The sequence below is a fragment of the Dromaius novaehollandiae genome, chromosome Z (assembly GCF_036370855.1).
Source record: "Dromaius novaehollandiae isolate bDroNov1 chromosome Z, bDroNov1.hap1, whole genome shotgun sequence".
Lineage (NCBI taxonomy): Eukaryota > Metazoa > Chordata > Aves > Casuariiformes > Dromaiidae > Dromaius > Dromaius novaehollandiae.
Window position 1 is genome coordinate 21,219,242 of NC_088132.1, and position 24,861 is coordinate 21,244,102.

The 24,861-nt window shown below is 36.5% G+C and overlaps 1 protein-coding gene across 7 annotated transcripts in view; it reads left to right on the forward strand.

Annotated features, from left to right (window-relative positions):
- The window catches only part of CCDC171 (coiled-coil domain containing 171), a 152,166-nt gene that overhangs the window by 125,392 nt on the left and 1,913 nt on the right, over nucleotides 1–24,861 (forward strand). For 6 of the 7 annotated variants that reach the window (XM_064502461.1, XM_064502455.1, XM_064502458.1 and 3 more), the window contains exons 25-26: nucleotides 3,397–3,549; nucleotides 5,929–6,014. In XM_064502461.1, the coding sequence (XP_064358531.1) occupies nucleotides 3,397–3,549; nucleotides 5,929–6,014 (239 nt within the window). The remainder of the gene's footprint in view (nucleotides 1–3,396; nucleotides 3,550–5,928; nucleotides 6,015–24,861) is intronic. The other variant, XM_064502462.1, reaches the window with a different exon arrangement.

The window sequence follows — 24,861 nt, forward strand, 5'->3', positions numbered from 1 at the left end:
TAGCTTCACCAACCTGTAGCTTAAGCCAGAACTTTTCATTAGTAACCTTGTACTACAGATGTGTCATTTATAAACAAGGAAGTAGCTCATTCTTCCTTATGCCCTCCTCATCTCTTAAACCTCATATGTTAATTTCACTTAAAACAGAGGTTGCTTAATTTTGGTTAAGTTTTATATCTGTTCTCTTTTATCTACTTATGTGCTTATCTGCTTATCTTCAGGTTATTGGAGTCCAGTCCAGCACCTTCAGCAGAAAAGCATTCTTTCTTCATGACAATATTCTGAATACATTTTTATACTATGAGTTGCAGCCAATTATCTAAGTCATGCTTCTGTTTTCATGAAGCTGCTTGTGTCCTGACTTTAAAATGTTGAGCATGGGTCTCTTCTCACATTGAAAATATTTTTGACATTGAAAATACTTTTGACGTTGTAATTTGCTTCTACCGTACCAGTAGCACAAGATGTAGAACTTTATATACTAGTGAAATCTTTGTAAAGCGAGGCATTGTAGAGAGTAAAGGGAAAAGGAAGAGGTCGCTGGAAAAAGCAGTTCAGCTGTCTGTTTGCTTTTCTTTTTTCTTTTTTTCTTTTTCCTTTGCTCCATCGTTAGAATGGCTTTGTAATGTTTAAAATTAACATTCTCCAGCCCTCAGAATTGCTCTGGCTTCTTTGGCTAAGTCTTCTCCTCACTAATATTCCTATAATACTCTTCAGTCTGAAAAGGTTTTTGCTTTCAAAGTGTGTGTGTGCATGTGTGTGTGTGCAGAGACGTCTGGGTTGCAGTAAAATTGCTTCCTATAATGTTTAGGGATCACTGCATCTGGCCCTTCTGAATAGAAATCAGTTTTTGATGGTAATTTTAAAATTTTTTATTTGTAATAAAAGAAAATTTTTTATTGTTTCAGATGTTGTGTTCCCAGTTTCCTTGTCACGCTACCCCCAATACATTCAAAATCACAAGTGCACACTAAAATGTAGTTCCTGCAGATGTGTCCGAATGTCAAATTCTCTGCTATGAAAATTGATCAGGAGGGTGCTGAAGTATCTTACATCTTATTGCTGTATCTACCCAAAACAAACAAACAAAAACAGTCTTTAATGAGCAGGAGAGGAAAAAATTTTCAGCAGGACCACATGTCCTTCTTTGAAGTTCTCTTAAAAGACACTGTTCATATAACATGCAAATGACAAGATTCTGTCCCCATTCCCTGTGTATCAAGCTTTCTAATGACTGAAACTTTTGTACTGTGGAAGACAGATTTGTGATTCAGTGTATAACTGACATGATTTATGTAGAACTGGATATAAATGAATGGCTTGCAATGGCACCTCTAAAAATGTATTTACCATCTTCCAGATGACATTTAAAATCAATGTTCTGCATGCTCATTGTCGAGGATTCCATAGGGTGTTTCAGAAGATGAAAAATGTTGTACTCCCTGGCATGAGTGAAGAGAAACCTAAGGTGACCTTGGCTATTTGCTTGGGAATTGGAATATGCTGGAAAGAATGACTATCAAAGAATGCAAAAATGTTACCTTCCACATTGATACTGAAGAGTTAATAATGGAGAAATTGCTTCCTTCCATATTAAAAACAAACAAACAAAAGACTAGAAGTCTTAGAAAAAAATGTTTGCCATACTTGGAAATGAAAGTTGTAGAATGAATACATATGATTGAAAATATTTTTTAACTTATTTAGCTTGGTTTTGAGCTTGAACAAGGCAACAAAGGAAATAGTTGAGTTGAGAGATCTTTAATTTTGTGTAGCAGTGGATTTGGTGAATGAAGTACCATTTTGGCAGGAGTTTTTTGGCAAGGAATTACTACTGCTATGTCAGATAACTGGATGGACTTTCTGTGGCACTAAAGATGAAGGATGAATCTGTATAGGTTAGTGGGTTCACTAGCTTTGTGGTAGTGGAGGTGAGAGGAAGAAGGTAAGGAATCTTCTCTATATGTTCTAATTTAGAGATGCCTTTAAATTTAATCTAGGAAGTATTAAGTAAAAGAATAAGTTTTTTTTTTTTTTTCTCTGTGAGTTTTGAGACGCAGTTTGTTGTGAAACTTTGGCATAATCCTTGTTAATGAGTCACAGCCTCAGTCCACTGAGGTATTTCAACATATGTCTAACCTTTAATATGTGGGCAGTTGCCATGTGAAGGCTCTCATACAGTTTTATATGGCACATAATTTGTATCCACATTATTGCTCAATATTGTTTGTGAAGAGCTGTGACACTTTAGTCAAGTTGAATGTAAATAAAATCATTTTAAACACAGGGTCAGACCTGGCAGAGGCAGATTTATAAGCCTGTGTGGACCCACTTTTAGAGCTAGCACTAGAGTGTGTAAGATATCTTAGGCACTCTTTTTGATGAGGGAAGGTACAATGGTAATAATTTGCCATGGCTGTTTTCTGCATTTGACGATGAGGTAACTTGATTCACTTCAGCTATGTTACTTTTATTTTATTTTCAGAAGCAGTAATGTCTTTGGAAGCAAAGAAAGGAAAACTGTAAAAATCTTTGTGAATGTCAGCTTATGGTACTAAGTTTATTTTTGACTGTACCAAAGAATTACATTCAAAAGGCCGATTACATATTATCCATAGTGTGTTTTTACAGTAGAAACTTGCTACAGGTTGTTGCAGAAGGGAAAACTGTAACCTATAAAATGTGATTAACCAGTTGTAAAGAAGTCCAATAATCTCAACAGTGCTACACTACTTAGGGTAGATATAAAGTTACCAGCACTGTCAAATCATTTGTACTCTCTTGTGCTGTTAACTTTATTATCAGTCTGATCGATATTACACGACTGGGACATTCTTCCACTATATACATGAAAACAATTATATTTTCCCAGCTATATTGTAATCAGATTATTTACTTTCAGAGGTCTGCAGGTTTACTCTGTTTCTTTTGTTTCTGCCAAATTAATTTTTTTTTTTTTAATATGGAGTGGGAGAATTAGTAACTCAACTGATTTTGAAAGTATGAACTCTTACCTGAAACTGTATGGTGGTTCTTTATAGATGGAAACTGAACTTGTACTAAGTCTTGTATTTAAATACAATGAAAAGTAGTATAAGCTGTTCAATACCATATTTCATATTTGAAAAAAACACATCAAATTCCAACTTCTAATTTGAGTGCACAGTCTTTTGTTTTTCTTTAATGCTATTTAGTATTTACAGTAATAGGAGGAGTACACAAAGCATTGTTAGACCTTCTTAAGTCCAGAGACTGAATTTAGCTTGTCTTCCAACGTTTGTTTGATTTCTTTAGTTAATAAAAGCTAGCTGCTGTTCTGTAATGAATTTGGATATATGTTATTTGGCATTCAAGGACAGCCTGCCTGGCACTGATTATTTATTTTGCTTTTTAAAGGCTATGATTAAAAGTTTTATGGATGTCTACCAACTTGCAAGCTCCAGAGTTGGCATGTTAGAGAGAGAAATAGCATCTCATCAGCTTCACATTGCAGCCCTGAAGTCCGAGCTCCAAACAGCTTGTCTTCGTGAAAGTGAAAGCTTACAGTTGGTAAGTCTGCTTTTCAAGTCATTTTTATCATTTGGATATACCGTTTCCTAGCTAGCATCTCCCTTCGTGTTGCATAGTTCCTATAGGGAAATACATAATATTTCATTATAAATATAGTAGAACAATAAAAATAGTATCAACAAGAAGTCTTTTGAGACTCCTTCAGAAGTGAACGTGGGATGCTAGAAGTTAACACTAGGATTAATTTTACTGCTATATCTTGTATAGGACATTGCTACTATAGCTGAAAAAGTACTAAGTTGTGATTTCTTTGTCTTTGGGAGTACAGCCAACAGCTGAATTTTGGACCTAAAGAGTTTAACTGTCTAAAGATATAGCACTCCGTTAAACCAGAATGTAATTAATTGTGCATGTAACCAAAATGTTAATTAGGATACATGATTATTTTTTAGACAACTGTGCTTATGAATAATACATCTCACTAAAGAAAAACACTGTGTTCTAGTTATAAAGTTAAAATCCAATTTCAGAAATCATTTCTTGTCTAAAATGTTGCGTCTCACAAAGATACTTGGACTTGTTTAAGGCTAATAAGGTGATTCTTCAGATCTGGTATACATCTCTAGGGGGATTATTGAATGCAGATGTATTTGTGTCACACAGGCAGGAGGCCAGACACACAAACTGTCATAAATATGTAGCCAAGTATGTCTAGAATGAGATTGTGTAGGGTATGCAAGTTGCATATACTTGATCTATTTCTTCTCTGTCTTTCTTTACTTTTCCACACAAGATGAAGAGAAGAGCTTTGGAGTTTGGGGTTTTTTTGTTGTTTTTCTCTCCTTCCCCATTTCTTTTCTTTCACTCTTGTGAAACAAGAGAGTATAAGGAAAATGGCGATTGTTTGTTTTTCTTTTTGAAATAGAATATCTGCAAGAAGAGAGCAGTCACTAAAGCAAGTGACGTAAACACGTCAGCAAACAGATGTTGAAAGGCTGTGGCTGTGACTTTGACGGTATCCCAAAGAACTGCATTAACTTCTTGTCATGCTTCTAAGTTGATCAGCACAGAGAGAGATTAGCACAAATTGAAAACATTTTGCTCACTGCTGAATTTCAGTTTTAAGATCTTTAGATGATAGTTCTTAGATGAAAGCATTGTTTCATTTGTGGCTCTGCACAACCTTTCTAAGAAATTCACTGAGATTGCTTCTCATCTCCTCCAACCAGCCTTCCTTTATCTTTTGTTTTCTACTAGGTTTACATGTGTCCTGCTGAGCCTGTGCCCAGTCTAATAGGGTTGCTCCTGTGTGTGCATGTTATGATTGTTTTTTTTCTTTAAATCAAGATGACCACTTGTATACTAAGGATTAGGAAGTCTGCCAAACTTACTGCAGTGAGGTTTGCTTTCATTTGGATTGAGAGTGTTTTTAGCAGAGATTATGCAAGTGCTGTCTTTGAAGGGCTATGCTGTGCCTTGATATGTCACAGTGAAAACAAACAAACACCCCACAGTTTTCTCTGATTAAATGCAACCCTTTTGTAGGTAATTTATGTCTGTCTACAGTATAAATGAAAAGATGATACCGTTTGTATTGTCATAGGGTCTGTAGGCTCTGCTTTACAGCCCATTTGGGAGGAAAAAGAGTTCTTCCCTTGAGATGCAGCTTAATTGTAACCTAAGCATAAGTATTAATAGAAAATGTTCTAAAATTTTAATGAAAAGGCAAAAAAATCATAATGGTATTTTCTCAAGCTTTCTAAAGTTTCTTAAAAAATGAGAAATGTTTACGATATATTTTGTAATTTATATTTTAATTTTAATTATTTAATTTTGTAATTATATTTTCTGTAAAGTTTGTCCCTAATATTTGCAAAAGTTGAATCAAGCGTGAGTTTTAATAATGTTAGGCATCACAGCTTTCCAGAGTGGGTTTTACCTTTTAAAGCTTCAACCCATATTGTTCTATTCCATTTCTGAGGGGGAAGTTTTGCACTGAATTTCTTTCTGTATGAAAAAAGAAAAAATATTTTTTTTTCTTGTAATGTGGGCACTTTCTTTGATTATTTTAAAAGAAAGAGAGTGATGTCTTTTCCCAGGCATCTGTCAAGTTTCAAAATTCTACAAACGTTGTCGCTTTCAATCTGTTGTGTTTAATCACATACAGAGTAACACTTGCTAGGCTGGCAAAACTTTTCAGGCAAGAGGCAAGCACACCGCACCTGGACTGTCTTGGTTTATCTGGTATGTCAGTTTACAAACTCATATGACATGGCATGTGTTCTAGAACAACATCTTCTTGCTCAGTACTGAAAAATTTTTGGAAAGTCCTTCATGTGTATGCCAAGTATGGTCTCTTTCCTTGTTAGGTCTGGTTTTATCTTACTTTGTCCTGTTTCCTGATGTTTTTCACACTAGTTGCATATGATTCCATGCCCTCCCAACTGTCCATTGCATCCAAGTCAGAGCCGTTCATCAGCACTGGTCTGTTCCTTGTTCAGAAGGTATTGTTTTCCTAACTGAGCTCTTTATATTCGTATCTGCTAACTACATCACCTTTCTTTCTATTCACACCACTTTGTCCTCTGCTTCTGCTTAGGGTTTTGCTGATTGTTGTAAAAACAAAACTGATGCCATAAGGCAGTATCAGTGATCCTGACTTCTCATCTCCAGTCTAAGCCTCTGAAGTGACATCTCCATCCTCCAGTCTACTCCTATCCTACTGCTTTCATTCTTGTCAATAGTGTTTAAATGCTGAGATTGCTGTCTGTGCTCATGCTAGTGCCAACAGAGAAGAACGGGAAGGGATATGATCATGACAGACAAAGGTGAGGTAAACAGTGGTTAGAGAGGAGAGAATAATTACGTGAGGTGAATGGCAAAAAGTGTTCTATACTCTTTATTAGTGTCTGGCTCTCTGTCCTTGTCTGTCTCTGGTGATTCTTCCTCTCTGCAACCCTTTATCTGCCTTTCTCTAGTGTATTTTTCAATCTTGCAACTCCTTCAAATTCAATATAGCTAAAATACAGCTTATTATTTTCCTACCAAGACCACCATTTTTTCCATTGTTTCCTATCGTCTGTATCTCCTTTCTTGTCTGTTTTGGATTTCTCTTCCATTTTTTTGTTTTCCTTTACCAAAAGGTTCTACAGCCTTCATTACATTTCTAAAATGTCTTTTTTTTTAAATTTCTGTTATGAAAACATTGAAATTTTACAGTAGTTTTTTTTTTTTGACAGCTGCTGCAGTTTCCCTTCAGTGTGTTTTCCTGCTTTTTTTAAATTTGCTTCTTCTAAAGTCCAACTGCCACAATCACAGTTCTGTCCTCCATAACTTGCTGCATCCCCACATTGAGGGCACATCTCTGCCCTTATGTCTTTAGGAAAGCTTAATGCACTTAGAAGATGAGCTTAGTGGAAGAAATTTGCCAATAGTAATTGTACACATAATTCGTGAATCTGTGTAAAGTATATGACTAGCAAAGATATCAGCTGAAGTGTTCTTGTATTTGTTTTTCTCCTGCCTATTTACTGTTTAGCAACATCTGGTAATGCAGACATCACAGACTGGACTGTTCTTCAAGTTTCCTATTAAAGGAACACTTGTCAGTTACTTTAACACTACTGAGCTATCCTGCTTTGATCCATTTTATTTCTCCTTTAAATAAGCTAGCTTATTACTATACTTACACTTTGAATATTCAGAGTTGCAGGAACAAGCAGTGTTTGAACTGAGAGCTTTTGAGTGCTCTACTGTGCAGTAATACAGTCATAAGCAATTACTCTGTGGGTGCTTTGGGGTGACATGTGGCATCCATATAATTCATGTGACAGGCATGTGAATCCAATGTATCGGTATTGCCAGAGAAAAGTCTGTTGCTGCAAGCACAGTGTTGTGAGGAGTGGATGTAGTGACACTGTATTTTCCAGTGTGATCTCTGACACGTATGAGGAAGTGACAAAATTCAATTCATTATAATAGTTCTCCAGAAGGTGTTGTTTTCATAGCTTTGAGCCTTGAGATTTTGTGCACTGGTGTCAGCGCTAGTGTCAGAATTTTAAGAACTTAAAATATCCTGGTATCACTTTTGGCAAACAAAAGAAGACACTGTTGCTCTATTTCAGGTAGTCAGGTGTTTCTCTGATCATGAATGTGCTGCATTTTCTCTCTGTGGCTTTTCTCTTCTCCTGCAATGTCTACCCATGGGCAAACCAGCCTAAGAAGAGAGAAAGGGAAAGCTATACTTAGGTCACCCAGAAGCATTCAGCTGATCTAGTGATATTCCTTCCTCTTTTGTTTTAACTCTCGAATGAAAGGAGAGTAGAAAATGAATGGGAAAAGAGAGTAATGTATAAAGATGACGAAGAAAGAAAAGGCTTGTGTGCACTGGAGAAGTGGAAATTTGGGAAGCCAGAAGGAAAACTTTAACTGAAAGGGAGGGAGAGAAGGTGAGTCTCAGATGGGTGAAAGGGGGATGAAGTGAATGAAGGTCTGTAAGAAGAGCAGAGTTCTCAAGCTAACCATGAAAAACAGAAAAACTGTTAGCTTTGGATGCTTATCCTAACTTGTGTTGAAAATCAAATCTTACATTGCTTTATGTGGCTTTGCATCATCCTTACCTCTTTCTTCCCCACATTGTGGCAGTGTCTGTCCTTTGTCTGGAAATGCCTGATGATATCAAGTAGAGTACTGAAAAGCCAAGGATTGTAGGTTTTGGTAAGGTGAGAGAAGCAAGTGGAATGATCTAATGTGTGAGAAATCCATACTTATTGTTGAGATACTGGTAATTGAAATATACTTTCATACTTTTTTATTGAAGAACTGCATTAAGCATAATGTAAACTTTTCTTCCTACTCAACAGACCAGCAGTCAACCCTCGGCTTTCATGATGTACTTGAACCCAGTTAATTGGGGGGGGGGGGGGGGGGAAGGGAGAAGAGAAATGTTTTAAACTTAGATTTATCAGGTAACTACACCGCTGACAGTTTCTTTGCACATTAGCCACACTGGTCGGAGTAGTGTTTACATGCGTTTCCCCCATGCTCGTTTTCCATGTCACCAGCATCAATCAGTGTATCAGGGCTGTGGGACCTGCTTCTAACTGGGCAGCATATGCGGTGTCTTACATTTAGAATTATGAAGAAGGAACTGGAGAGAAAGAAAGAAACTGCCTTTAACTTGCTATCTGAGAGAAAGGCACTCACTCCATCGGTGTAAGCGTTAAATGTCAGGGAATGTCTTTCATGGGCAGGAGCCATATCTTTGGTGTTAGAACATGGAATGACTGATGTAGCTGGGAGAATTCTTCCCAGATGTTGCAAGAGCAGATAGGTCCTGGATGAAAACTCTACTTGGCTTTTCCACTACTTCATACTAGCCTGATGCACAGTTGAACTGAAAAGATTTTTTGAAAGCTTTGGAATTGAACTGTTTTTTTGAAAGCTTTGGAATTGGTGCCAGGGACCAATTTGGGTGTAAGAAGTATTAGTTCTTAATTTGGCCTGCAGAAAATAAGCAGACTTAATATTTTCATTGTTACCTCTTTTCTTGCAGTGTTCTTTGGCAGTAGTCCAGGATGGAATTCAGTAAGATGTGGACTTCAAATAATTGTAACTTTTACTCAGTGCTGTTAAATACCAATGTATGGTTTATTTACTGTAGAACATAGGAATGTTCTTAAAGTGATAATAAGTAAAGAAAAATCTGACAGGCACAAAAGGAGAGTTTCCTTGCTATTGACTTATTAGACACGAAAGACTGACATAATCAGTATAGGCAAAAATAGAAAGTCATATTAGAAATATTTACTTAACTTGAATCTTCCACCAGGATAAATCCAGTAAGCAGTAATATCTGCTAGAGAGTATTTTTTTTTTTATTGAAAAGTTTGCATTTCTTACCTGATTGTAAGCAATTGGCCATCAGTTGCCAGCCTTACAGCATAGGCAAGGAATGCAGGTATACTAGTGTAAAATAACTTGTCATGTGGTATTGCTTACATAATAGTTGTAACCAAACAGTATGAATCATGTAATTTAAACTGTTTGGTTACTATGTAGTACCAATAATAGATATAATGGTATGAAACCAATATTATAAATCACATAATATGACTTGAGGCAAAGTGTTCAAAACCAGTTATGGTAATCCAACAATACATTTGCTTTTTTGTAAAGAATACTTCCTTTTCTATGCAAAATGTTTTTGATGTCAATATTCTAGGTAGATGAACTTTTAACTTGTCAGACTATTGTAACATATTTGAAAATTATAGTAATTTGATTAAAATGTTGCCTATAAGGCAAAAGGTTCAGTTAATAGAATCCATATGTAATTAAAATGCAGAACTAAATGTAATCAGACCCCAGTGACTGGTGCCTTCATATTGATAGTTTTACAATGGCCTCTGGGGTTGAAAGTTTATGTTAAAGTTACTAATGTAGCTGTGCTCCAGAAAATGAGCAAGACAGTTTAGCCATTTCAAGTATGACAGTGTAGGGAAGTGATAGTCACACACACACACAAAAAATCCGATCCTCTGAATTTCAGGGGGATCTCTCGTTGGCAGGTGGTAGAAACGCAAGACTGCTTTAGTGTGCTAGTCAGAGAACTGCACTCAGCAGCAGCGCTGTTATATAAACATCACTAAATGAAGGATCATGCTGTGAGCAAGTGATGGCGTATTTTTTTTAAATACTGTAGTTATTTAATTTGTGTGAATTCACATTTGAATCATCTGAAAGTTATAGACACAACACTATGTACCAAGCCACAAAAAAAATAAAAAAAAAATTTCTGAAATTAAAAAAAAAATTATTTTCTCTGGACAGTTTTAAGAGTCGACATCCTGTGTTAGAGTTCTCTAATCATCACCAGCACAATTTACAAGCAGAACACACAGAGAGCCAGTTCAGACCAGCTCATCTGTTGACTTTGGCAGAAGCCCTTAATCTCACTGTGTGCAGCTGCCACTTGAGAGATGGGGACTCGGCAGAGAGCCGAAGGAGGGTGGGATACAGGGTTGGTCAAGGCATGAATACATAGGCCTGCTTCATTTCAACAGTCGTACACTGCTTTTTTTATAGTCTTTTCATTTTACTGCTTTTTTTTTTTTTTTTTTTTTTTTTTTTTTTTTTTTTTTTACCCTGAAATTAAATGAGGACCTCTCATGAGCCACTGCGCTCCAGGCATAAGAAATTGTAATGTCTGGCTTCCAGAAACTGTCCCGTCAAAATGTGCTTCTGATTAGGTGGCTTAATTACAGCTGTGAAAACAATGTTGATTTAGGCCTCAAGATTCCAGTGCATGTCAGCCGTTATTAGCTAGCCTTGGACTGAAGCCACCATTTTAAAACTCTGTACCACTAAAGTCACACACTGCCTGACAACTTTTTATTTAGGCAGAAATGTTGCCAGAAGCAACACATTTTATGCAAAATATTTTTCATTGCACAAATTTCAAATGTGACACTATTGATGGACATAAAATGGGTAGTTACGGTTGGGCTTCACCAAGTCCAAAGCCTAACTTTGGGGAAAAAAAAGAAGAAAAAAACCCACAACTGTTTAAAATAGTTTTTATAAAGTTTGACTGACATAATGCTTAATTTTAATTCCTTTAATTCAGTTTTATTCCAAATCCAGCATGTTGGTTTAACCACCCAATTTTATTGCATCTAAATTTTCCTGACAGTTTCATTTGCTGTTGGGAAATAAAATTGCCATTTTTGCAACATGGGAAATAATGGCTAGTTTCAAAACCAATATGCTTGAAACTTCCTTTGCCTGAAGCAGGTTAAGGCACACACTCAATTTACTTAAGGGGAAAAAAGCTCATTAAATAGTTTTTAATATTTTAATATAATTTAAGTAACTGCTTTCACAGTGGGAAAGCTTATTAGGTCCATGTATTTACACCTGCAGAGAGGTAAATGTTTGGGTAATTAGGTGGTTTCCAATACTTCAGCTTTTCAGAGTAGCTACAGAGTTAATACTATAAGTACTGTAAATGGGCATAATGCATTCATTGCACTTAAACTTTGCATTTCCACTGACAGTAGTTCACTTTCAAGTGCTTAAGAAAGAAGTTTAATTTTTTGCTTTGTTTTGTCTGTTTTTAAAGTCTCCTTAATGACATGAATTGGCCAAGGAATGTGAGTGAATGTGTGTGGGTGTTAGCTCAAGGCAGCGCAGAGGCTTGTGCTTTGGAAAAGCAAGATCTGCATTCTCACTTCACAGTTGCCATGAAATTCCGAATGTCCATGCTGTGTGGTTTAATGGAAACCATGAAGTTCCTAAATGACCGCAGGTTTGTTCCAATGTTGAGCACAAAACAAATGTTTCAAGTCATTGGCTGAGTTGCAGAAAAGGAGGGTCATGTTTTCAGGAAGCTAATCTCCTTTCCCTTTTTCGTTCATGGTTTGCATTTCTATGGCATTAGAAATGTGTTTCTAGTGAGGTACTGGAACTACTAATGCACAAACAAGGGTCCTTAGTTCCCAGGACTGAAAATATGTCTCTTGGAACCTAAAGTTTTATTCTCTTACATTTAGCGCTCAGGCCAGTGCAATAGTTATACCTCCTACAGTAAATAATTGGAAATTAGTTTGGTGAGACTAATGATTTGGATAAGGTAACAAGTCTAAGGTATAGATTCAAGTTTGCCCTGTAGAAAAACATGCATTCATTCACTGTCTGCAGCAGATTAACAGAGAAAAAGGAAGTGAATGCCTATACTTCATTTTGTTCAGCTTTTGAAGAAGAAAGATAGGAATGAACTAGCCTTTTATTTTATTTTCTTTGCAAAATGGTACTTGGAGTTTCCTGGAATTGAATGTTTCAGAAAGGGCCCAGTGGCAGTGGAGGGCAACTTGGAGTCAGGAGACAACTGTGTGATACTGTTTTCTTTATCAGATGTTTTTGCAGTATTCTTACAAAACATTTCATTAATACTAAACAATAAGTTTTATTCACCAGCTGCAATGTAGTAGTATAAGTTTGCTTATTTTTGCTGTTACTCTTTTCCACATGCCTTCATTTCTTTTTGCCTTTCTCCCATGCCTCTCAAAGTGACATTTTCAGCACATCAAAATAGAAGAGATTTTTGTGTATTATTACCTGTACTGCTAATGCTGCAGTAGAAATAAAAGCATTGAGAGTGCTAGACAGGCTTGTTATTTTGAGAACTGAATATTATAGACCAGGACATTTAACCCTGAGAAAAAGTTTTTACAAAAGAAAAGAGCTAAGGACAGAATTTTACTGGCTTTATAGAAGAAAAGGAATGTTCTCTACAAAGGAAGCCAAATTCACTTCTTTCCAGACTCAAGGACTTTTACTCAGGCCATAAGGTGCTTCCTCCTCCCTTCTGAAGAAGTTATTTCAAGAAAGGGAGCTGGGAAGCTTCTATTATTCCCTGTTAAACTGTGGGTTAAACATAAAGGGAATGCCTGTTTGTTCTGTGACTGTGAATCTGCTGAGAAATTTTTTGAGGGGATTAAAGCATAGCTGTGCCTGAATGAGTCCAGCTCAGATACTTAAATGGCATATAAATCCATGGAATCCAGATTGTCATCTTCCTGATATTTTCTTGCCATCTTTAATTTAGATCATATAAAGTATACTGTTATGAATAATTTTCTTGTTCTGACACCTGTTCGGTTTTGCATTTCTCTGCATTTTTAGCTAACTATACAAAGTGCCGTTTGTAAGGAGAAAATTCAGTGCTGATCTTCATCCATTAGCTTTGATAGGCAGTGCAAGATGTATACATGCTACCTCTACATAGTGATTAAGCTTACTGGGATAGTAGAGAGAAGGATTTTTGCCGTCTTTCATGATGTTTTTTGTTACCCTACATGATAGCTCACTGGCCAGTGTGCAGAGAGAAAAGACAAGAGAGTAAGACCTAGTGAATGTTTCTAGGAGTGCATGTACCTCAGGCAGACACAGAAATGCATGTATGTGCAGCATGCCCACATTTATAATGTGGCATTGTATAACACTACATGCACCCGTTAAGAAAAAAAAGGCAAAAAGAAGAGTCGTGCTGACATTTAGCTGAATTACGCTGGAGACTTTACTTAAAAATGTGGTTTTATGCTAATGGAGAAGTGAATTTTCCCCTCAAAAGAGATGTTTTCAATGTTCGTATAGCAAAATCTCGTGTTTATTTGTTTGTAGTTCCCTCTGGATGTCAGAGGTACACTGCCCCAGAAATAGAGCGTTCAGTGCCAGCAGAATGGCAAATATTTCTTCAGAGGAGACAGTTCCTCTCTGTAATGGCTCTGTTTCTCCTGTGACTCTCTGCTGCTGGTCCACCTGGCCCAGCTGGAAGGAAGGGTCATGGGAGCACAAGGCTGGGTATCATCTCCAGTCTCGGTCCTGCAACAGACTCCTCAGCTATCAGACCACACTTCACTAATACAAGCAGAGAGGGAGGAGGAGGAGTGGATCCTCCTCTGGGGTAGTAGTGCTTCTCTCCAGGCCAGAGAGAGATAATGAGAGAGTAAAGAAAGGTAATGGGAAACATAGTGGTCTCCTTTACTTTGTGCTTTTGTGGAATCTGTAGAACCAAATTATTTCTCTGTTGGTTTGCTCGTGCTTTTTCCCCTGCCTTGTCCTACAAACATATATCTTCTCATCCTTTTCTCTTGGGTGGGAAAAAAACCCAAACCCTCACATTCTTTTCTATGACACTTTTGCTATGGAATAATATGTTTTTGTAGAAATACATGTGCTTACCTACTTCCGTTGCTTGATCTTTTGCATTTTGTACTTTAAGCCTAAAACTTAATACAAGAAATAAAAAAAACCCTTCAAAAAATGTATGAGAGAGTATGACTTACAGATAAAAAGACAGGAAATTCAGAATTAGGGCATGAAGCATAACACTGCTCTTAACTCATAATTTTTTTCCTGTAATGCTGACATGATTTAAGGGCGTGCAGTCAGCAAGTTACATCTTAATGCTTATTTTTATAGATTGTACATATTTAAGTGACACTGACTAATATTAACCCAACATTTATTTATTTATTTATTTTTGTTGTTGTTTTTAAATTAAATATTAAAATCTTTCACGGAGGTCTATGAAACCTACATTATGTAGTAAAGGCATAGTTTTTCCAGTTGATCATAGTGGGGACCCATTTTCTCCAGAGGCTAGGAAGGCTCCATGAAGCTATTTGGCCGGCTAAATAAATGATGCTTAAACAGATTTTTGAAATATCAAATGAGTACCTGGTAGGATAGAGAGTTTCGTTGTCAGCCAGAAGGATGTTATCATGATGATGATCTTGATTTTTCAAATAACTTGTTTTCTCCAGTTTGCTTACCAGTTAGATTAGATAAAAAGATCCAGTACAAGAGCTTGTTTTTTTGTTGACTTGTTTCAGAAATGCTATCTTTCAGAAGGGAAGGACCCTTTTTCTGTTAAGGAGTTATTTAGCCTTTTTTTTTTCTTTTTTTTTTTTTTTTTTTTTTTTTTTTTGTCAAAGCAAGATATCTTTTAATACATCTATTAAAAATATAGACAAAACAGTATGGCTAATCACCAGCAGAGTTTCCCTGCTGCATGTGATGATATTAGGAAAGCAAAGTCACATTGTCATGGAACAGTGATTCCATTTTTTCCTTTTCAAATGGTACAACTGATTCAATTGCTGTAGCCTTTTGGAGAGGGTCCTGTGGTACCTTGAAAGCTATGTTGTTTTAAGACATCACTTTTTGAGTCTGGGTGCAAACTCAGACTGTATTTGGTCCATAAAAACATAGTTCACCCATTAAATGTCACTATAAAACTGATATTACAGAACTTTCCTTTGTTAAATTTGTATGCTTACCTCTATGTTTGAGAAACCTTTTCTCCTATCTAGTTAGTACAGATAGGATTAATTTGATGAAGTAAGCTCTTTTAGGCCAGCGCCACCATCATGAAAACAGTTCACTAATTTTCCGGCCTTTGTTGTATACTAAAGGTCTCATCTGATCACAAAGTGATCAGCTTATGCGGTGGTTATATACTCATGGTAAGGGCCAATGTTAGTCTTTCAGACTGTGTGTGACTTCAGCTTTTCTTTTATGGAGTCTTGTAAATAATTGTAATTTCCTTTGGGTGCCTGGGCATATCTTGTAACTTAATCAGGACTTTGCAAAGTTTCCTGACACTTCCAGTTTCGTTTTAATTTGAGCATGTCAAAACATCCTATTGCTTTAAGAATTTCTAGCTGAATTTAATAACTCACAGCGGTTCACTGTAAGTAACTGTCTTTTTAAAGGAACATAATCTAGTCAGGAGCTCTGTGTAGCAGGAATTTAAGGTATCATTCTGCAACTTAGAAGGTGCACTGAATTACTGAAATGTCCCTGTGTATAAAGATTTTTAAAAGTTATGCTACAACTTCCGTGCTAAACAAATGAAAAAGTTGAAGGAACTTCCCTCAAAGTTTTCTTTTGTGTTCCTCATGATATTTCTGATACTTTGCATGCCTGGTGAAAGTTCGTAATGTTATATGTGGGGTGATTTTCTGTTTTTTTAACTCTTCTGTGCTTTCAGAACACACATTTGGCATATATATACCAAAGGATGAAATTCCATTAACATTTTTTAATGTTGATTCACATAAAATATGATTGGTATGCAGGAAATATTAGTTCCATTTGCTTAGTAGACTGAGACTGCATGTTCAGCCTCACAGAAAGTGATGATCTAGTACCTGAACTAAGAGCAGTTCTAAAAGGCTGATTGTATTCTTGAATTTAATAAGTATACAAAGTTCTGTTGAAGTAATTATTAGGTTTTTATTCAACCTCAGTCTGAAGTATTACTGTATATATAAATTGGGCCAAAAACAATAGAGACAGTAACCCTAGCTCACCCACACTCAAGTTGTTTATAACTGATAAGCTTGATTCCTTGCCCAGTTAATATAATTTGGATCTTGCATTTACAAAAGACCTACATGTTAGCCACCAACTGAAATTGAGCCTAAAATATTTTTTAGGCCATTCAGATATCAACTGATATTTTTAAGTAATGTTGCAGGAAGGCCATTTCTCTTCTCTGGCTAGTTTCTGATCTAAAAACTCTCAAATGGTGATGGAGTCTTAATTTCACAGCACCAAGTGTCAGGAATCACATGTCATTACTCTGCTAGAGTAACCATGTGAGTTGAATTTGGCCCTGTCTGCTGAATGTAACTTGTTCTTCTGTTTGCAGTTTTGGATGTACCAGGAGCACTTAAAAATTCAGTTTTCTCTGTCACTTTAAAATAGCTCCGCACTCTTGATTGAAATTAGATTGAATGAAATGAGGTGATATAATTTCCCTAAATGATTTACTAAGTACCTTTCTTAAAAGAACTGTTCCGCTGTGTTCCCTGAACTTTGCTGTTATACAACTAGCATTTACAGCTCTCTAACAAATACACACTTCATCAGATATAATATGTAATTGGAGGGGAGAGCAGGAGGAGTTTCTTTCTAAAGTTATGTGAACTAAGTTTTACTGGACATGAATGAACATCAAATTGTTTGGTTTGGGTAAGCAAACAGAAGTCTGAAAAATAACCCAAACCTATTAGGAGCCAAAGGGTACCTTCTCCTGATGAATCTTTCTCTGATCTAGCTTATGGGGTGAGGGAGAGGGATGGAGCCCTAATCAGGATTTTGGCTTGGAGTTTTCAGGCTACACATTTACACTGAATAATCCAGAAAATGCACACTGCATTAGCAGTTGTAAGAGGGTGGACCCTTTGTCCTACTAATACACTGATGATTTCAATAGGAAATGTTCCTTTCAAGAAAATAAGGTTGACACCAACAATAGTTCACTTCTATACATGAAGTGTAATTGTGCCAGTTTTTGCTCTGTCATCTGAGCATCTTTTTAAGTTCACTCACTCAGAGGTAACTGATGCTAAAATGGGTAGTCTTCAGGAATGAAAAAAAATGTAGCAAACATCTCACTTAGGCTTCAAGTAGGACAATGGTATTACTCAGGCTTAAACTGAAGTGCCAGGGACATACAAGGCCTTTTAGTGGAGAATATAACTGCAGATCTCTCCAAAAACCTTTAGATAAGCAAAGAATGATTTCTTTCCACTTGCTTGTGAAAATACAACCCTGGGCTGTCCATAAACCTGAAACGAGAAAGGAGATGCTGTTCTCATGAACTGATAGCCTTTAACATCCTATAATAAATTGTAGATTGTAGTTAGCTCTCAGGAGCCAAGGGAATTAGGATCAAACTGTATACAGACATGGTTAATGCAACCTATCTACACCTATTTCAAAAAAAGATTGATTGCAATGTGTTATTCATAATACAAGCATTTGCATGTAGAGTAAGAACATCTGCATTTGCATTAGGCTACAGCCACACAACTCAGCTCATCCAAAATAACCGTATTAAAGTGAGTGAATTTAAAAAGATGCTCAGATGCTCATGTCCTTTCTCGTCCTTTCACAAGCAAGTGGAAAGAAATCATTCTTTGCTTATCTAAAGGTTTTTGGAGAGATCTGCAGTTATATTCTCCACTAAAAGGCCTTGTATGTCCCTGGCACTTCAGTTTAAGCCTGAGTAATACCATTTTCCTACTTGAAGCCTAAGTGAGATGTTTGCTACATTTTTTTTCATTCCTGAAAACTACCCATTTTAGCATCAGTTACCTCTTCTAGAGGTGTGTGAATTCCAAGTCCGTATGACTTGCTTCTTTTCACCACGTTTCATAAAGATAAGTTGGTTCTGTGTCCTTGCTATAAATTCCTATTGAGAGAGGTGTCTGCTTTACACCTCAGTCAATAAATTTCCTTTTTGGTTTCCTTCCCTCATGGTTATAGCTTTTCTTGAGCATCTGCTTTCTACAAACTGGATGTCTGCTTCTGTTCATAAAAAAACAGATTCTGTGTATGAAAAATGCTCTTTCAGTATTTTTTAGAGAAAATTTCAATGAGGCTAGTCACTGTAAATATGCTGGGAAAGCAAATGACTAACATAATCCATCTGAACTTGCTGTAGTTCAGCAAACACCCAGAAACTGGAAGGAGTCAATGGATAGTCTTTAAAGTCTTGCTTTTCTGGAGTTCTGATAATTGAAACCCAGAAGGCTACCACAAGGCATTCGCTGCAGCTGCTGTTATAATCCCACTGTCCAGATACCAGTGCTTATCTAGACTGTTCTGTCTTTGGTAATAGGCCTCTTCATTGAAAGGTACTCAAATATTATCAGTACATATTCAGCTACATAGGGGTTTTCAGGGCTTTTCTGAACTAATTCATATACTTAATGAAAATACGTTTGAGAGAAGTAGTGAGCAAGCTGGGATATTCTCAGTGCCTGTGTTTGCAAAGAATAGTACATAAGTTTCATGTTTATTCTCAGTTTTAAATAAGCTATCAATGGAATCCTAAAGTGTTTTTCCCATTTTTTTTAGTAATTCATTTGTTTTGTTAGCCTCATAGATTTATTGTTCTGAACATTATTCCTTAAAAATGCTGCATTTTTGGCAGAAATACATAGCAAAAGTTAATCTTCTGAATGCCTAAAGATTTTTTAATGCAAGAAAGCTGAATCATAAAGATCCTTTCATTGTTCGTAGACTTTCCTCTTTTCTGCTGTAAAATATTAGTATTAGAAATAATTACTTTTTTTGTCTTTTTGCCTTATATCCATATTACTGATACAATATATCTTTATTAATTGTAAAGTGATTGAAGCATTTTACTGAATCACTGTGATTTCTTTTTTGCCAAAATGTTTCTGATGATTAGCTGTAGGATTCTGCTTTAAAATTAGTCTTTGGTAAAAGATACATTAATGCACTGCTGGCAAAGCTCAGGTTTCCTTGTCTAGTTTAGTTATGGGATGACTAAATTGTAGTTGCACCAGTTCTGAGCAAACAGACAAAAAGGAAGGTAGCTAACCATCTTGCTGTGCGTGAGTAGTTAGAGGGCAAGCAGACACCATGCACCTTGACCACCTATTATGAAGCTTTTTGCTGCAATGTCAAGTGAAAGCGAGTTAATTGGGTGAAGCTGTAGAGCATGTTAGGGGCATGGTAAAGGGTTGCTGTCTGACAGCTGAATGTCAGCAGAAGCTAGTCAAGTGTGGCTGAGAGACAGAGACCTGTCACAAAGTTCATGTGGACTATAGCACAGTTAGGGAGATGAAATGTGGTTCTGTCTCACTTTCTCCCTCATTGCATTCAAGCACCTTAAGATTTCACACTGTATGTGTCAACCCTTGTTCTCTAAGCTGTTTTCTTCCAACAATTCTGCATTCAAATGATTGGACAGAAGATGCTAATGTTTGGCAAAATGAATGTAAATACACTTTTTCCTCTTTTTCTGCTAGAACGGCAGTACACATGCAACTCAAGAAACTTTGAAGGCTTACGTCAGACAGTCACCCTGCCTAGGAGTTCAGCTGATGACTGAATACATTTCTCAGGAGAATATGAGGCTTGACACCTTAAACTGTTAAATTAAATAGGGAATGTTTTTGCACTAGCACTGGCAGGAAAAAAGGCTAAGTGGGGAGGTCTTCTCCATGAGCTGCTTGTGACTCAGGATGGTATTGAAATCATGTGCATTTTAGCCTCTGGTTGTAGTCTTTCTCTCCTCTTCTTGCTGGAAAGAAGCAAGACTGTGAAGGCAACCATCAGAGATGCACATACTGGTCAGAGGCAGTGAGGATCTGTGGGAAAACTCATGTACTAAGGAGAGGCTTTCCTGGAACTCAGAGGAGCATTGGTTGAAGATGACAACAACGTCATACACTGATGCAAAGCATGGAGAACTGGCACAACAATTTAATAAGAGTACAGTATACCCTTCAATGTTGGTTGCAATACACAGCACAAAATAAACCAATAGCTATTCAGGTTAGCTGGTCAGGTTAAAAATAGATCAATAAAAGTCGCCTTTATTCTTCAGGAAGTGGAAAGATACTGGTAAGTAGCATGGACGAAAAGTCTCTCATTGTGATGATGCTGTATTCCATTACTAAAGAATTTGGAAACTTGGATCAAAATCAAAATGCAGACCAAGCATTTCACTATGAAAATAGTGCACTACATAATTTGCGTAATGTTTTGGTATTACTAAAGTGCAGTACAGAGAACTTGACCTGAAAAATGGAAACTTTCAGGTGTTTTCCAAGGCAGTATTTGGAAGAAAAACATACTAAGCAGGCTGTGTGGTGGACTTTTGCCAAAATATTTAGAAATTATCAAAATTAGCAGTGCAAAATCAAATTCTTAATCATCCAGACAACAAAACATTGAAGATAAGGTGTTCATCTGTGATAATCCATCTGATCACATGTTCTTCAAATATAGCAAGTTGAAGTGTGTTTGAAACATACCAGATTTGAATAAAGTAGGAGTTTCTTTCAGAAAAATAAATACAGTATTATGAAATTTTTCTCTTAATTGTTTTTAATTTGAGTTTCTAGAGAGTGATTCCACTGAACACTTTAAATGCTAAAGCACTATGAAAGCAGGAAAAAAATTATAAATTCCAGATATTTCAGAATCCTTTGTTTGCATAAAGCTCCTGAAAGTGGAAAAGGGAATTCTTTGCTAATGAAGAAAGCTTTTACTGTTGTTGGCTAGCAGCACCCAAAGAAGAAAGTGTGGTGTGCGTCTACCTTTGTAACTTAATATGTATTGAGTTGGCAAACCACTGAATTATTTTCTGATAGTAAGTGTTTGTGGAATCCAGGCAGGAGTACTGACAATTAAAATTTATACTGGATATTACTGTGTTACTATTTTGTGCTTGTGTCAAAGCACCAGTTTAGTCCTACTGCCTCCGCATACAGAATTGCAAAATCCTTGACATGGGAAAAAAACTCTCCTTTTTTGACTCGCATACATTTTTGCTTTGACAAAGTTTGCTAACTAGCTTTATATTACAATGACACCAAGTAGCTCTATTTCCCATTTGAAGCACAGTTTTTTAGCATTTTCATCAATCTGCTGTTTTATTTGACAGAGAGTGAGAAATGGCCTACTTCCATGGCCTACTTTTGACCTACTTCCAACAAAAAAAGATTAAGCAGCATATCAGAAGTCCATGGTAATTGCCATGGTGAGGAAAAGGCAACTTAGTGTTGGCAATAGCAGTCTGAGAAGGAGGTTCTGAGTGATCCAAAATTTGGCATCTTTTTGTGGGGAAATAGAAGGTTTTCCACAATAGTGCTGCAAAATGGTTATTAAAAACAAGCACTGTCTCCACAATGAGAGATGGGAGAAGCTGAAAAGAACATGACTGGCCATTTGGATTGCAGTTTATTGGTATTACTGTGTATGTATATGTTTTGGAGTTGGGACAAGGGAAAGAGATGAGAAGGGATCATTACTGGAAATCAATTATGGAGAAATATATTGACTCTCCCCCACTTTCCCCCATTACTCTCTGCATCTGTGCTTGCCTTGTGCTTCTTCCTACTCATGAGTGGCTGTGCTACAGCCTCTTCAGAGGTTTTAGGGGATACTGAAATTCAAAAGAAAATGCTGGCGTCCTCTGTTGACGGGCATCCTCACGTGGCATCCTCACGTGGTCAGCTGATTTTCAGTAGGTCAGCCTTTGGCCTTACAGTTCAGCAGGTGATACAACACTGAGCTTATCAGTAGCCTGTACATTTGATCTGCACCCAAGGCATGCCCATAGCTGATTCTTGTATTATATTTTTTGTAATTTCAGTATTACTCTTTCTGCCTTTGTATTCCGTCCCTTACCACAGTCATCTTCTGTTCTGACTCTAAGTGGTTTTGTTTCTTAACTACCTTTGTCAAAATGTTATATGCAAGCTTGTTATTCACAGCTCAGAAATCTTAACTCATGAAGACCATTACCAGTTTTTACTATTTTGGTTTTTTATAACATTGCATGTTATAAGTGTGAGTGTTAAGAAAGTGGAAGGGAAGTGTGAGCAACGGTATTCTGAAACTGAATATTTGAAAGCAGTTTAAAGTGACAAAAATTAATGGTAGAAAATCTCAAAATTGGAAGGAGGTATTGTTGTAGCATGCACATAATAGAGGAAAATGGAAAAGTTGCCGTGAGTTATTACAGTAAAGGTTATTGTTCAGTAAAATTTTCCTTGCATAGACTTTGAAGGCTGAAACCATGGGGACTGATTTGTGGTTTCGGCTCTGGTTATAGATTTTGTACTGCTACAACTGAAGATAAACGATATACTTCTAACAGTGGATTGTAATTTTCTGTTTGCACCACTGTCACAACGTGTGTAGTCTTCTGATTCCAGGTGTCAAACTGTGCATATTATTCCGTAAGTATTGCTATATAAAAGCAAAATGGGGTGCCTTTGATCACAACACGATGCTTTTGAAGAGACTGACATTTCAGTAAAAACATACATAAGGGTACAATATGTGACAGTATTGTAATATTCCCTCACAATATCATACATACTAAAGCAGCACACTTGAAGTCAGTTTTAACTTTGGTGTAACAGCTTATATTTCGTGAGACAATCTGTAAACTAGTTCCTAAATATGATCATAGGTTAGTCACCAAAGAAAAACAGCAGAGTGTAATTGTTTTAGAAACCTTTTTCCATATCTATTACTAAAAAATGGCTTAAGTTGAATCTGGTTTAGAGAGCAATTATTTCATAATCTAGACTAACCTTTCATATTTCGGTTTTGGGGAAGACATGTTTTATAAAGTTAGACTGTCAGATTTTGAAAAACAACTGTGCGACGTGACCAATTACTGTGTTCCATAAACATTTCTAGAGCCTATTTTGGCTAGATGTGTTGTGTCCTAAATATCTATTTACCTGATGAAGTGTAACAGTTTAGACAAAATCATTTACAACTTATTGAGTAAATAAGTGCTACGCTAAAGATTTACCTGAACAGGGCCCTTATTTAAGATACATAATTCCTCTTCTAAAAATTACCTAAATGCATATTTACATGATGGATTATCATTACAGCTCTGGCCTAGTCATTTGAGTTTGTCAGTTTAATACATGTTTTAGAAAGGTGTCTAAATGCAATAATGTTGAAAGGGGTCTGTTGGGGGAATTATAACTGCCTTTAAAATTCCTGCATTCAGGTAAGTGTTCAGCCAATGTGTATTGTAACAGTTCCAAATGCTTTTTTTTTTTTAACCTATAGAATGCTATTTTCTTATTCATCACAAATGTGTATAATAGTATGGAATCAAAACAGTTCTTATCAATAACAGCCAAGATATTTTTACATCAGTCACATTGCTGTAAGAGCCAGTTTCTCTTCTGTTCAATAATAGTATTCTGTTCTTGGTATGAAGTACAGCAGAGGATCTGGGCAACTAAAACAGAGCTTTTTTCCCCCAACAGTGAAGCTTTTACTGTAACATAGTCTATTCACTTGCTGCCAATCATTAAGTTTCATACTTTTTTTTTTTTTTTTTTGCAACTCTCAAAGGAAATCTGCTTTCTTATGCCCTTACTTAGATTTTTGATGTCATACTCTTCAAAAAAATCACTACACCTGTAAAAAATGTAGTGTGAGAGGGCAATGGTAGCAGGTGATTTTTAATAATTATGGTACTCTGATTTATTGAGACACTGAAAGCAGTACAAACCAATATGTGTAGATTAGTATTTGATATTTGTTACCCAGAGTGAAACCACTTTATAGCTTATGTCTTAGTGACTTCATTTACTTACACTCAGAAAAGTCTTTTAGAAGTACACAGTTTATTTGCATATTTTAATATTGTCGTATTTTCATATGAATGACTGACTTGAAGAGAATTTTGTCTATGCAGTCAGCTAATTAAAACATGCAGACAACAAACTGTTAATTGCTATAACAGGTGGATGCTGTTATTGAGATCTCATTTCAAATGTGCAGATATAAATGCAGCAAGGCGTTTTTGTGCTTTTTGTAGTTCCCATTCTGCATAGTGTTGAACAGGGAAATGCTAGTGTTACAGATCAGTGACTGCCACTTCTGTTGGTTATCTCATCCTTGTAACCACCAGAGTTCAGCAAACTCAAGAAACTATATCATTTTAAATATCTCCCTGAAACAGTCATCTAAATCTGTTGCCAAATGGGTTCTTTACAAAAGTCTAGCACAACCTAGCTGTTCTGAGCAGCTACAAGATAGCTTGTGGTGCATCAGGAGAGCGAAAGAGTCCCTATCAAAGGAAACTGTTGAAGTAGATGTTAGAGGCAACCATTGATTTTTCTTCAGCAGTAGTAACAGACGAAAGGGGAGTCTTGCGTAAAGATGTGTTTCTACATCTGATTGAATGTCGAGATTTGTTGAAATATGAATAAATACACACACGCGCTCTCACTCTGTCTCTCTCTCTCCCTCCTT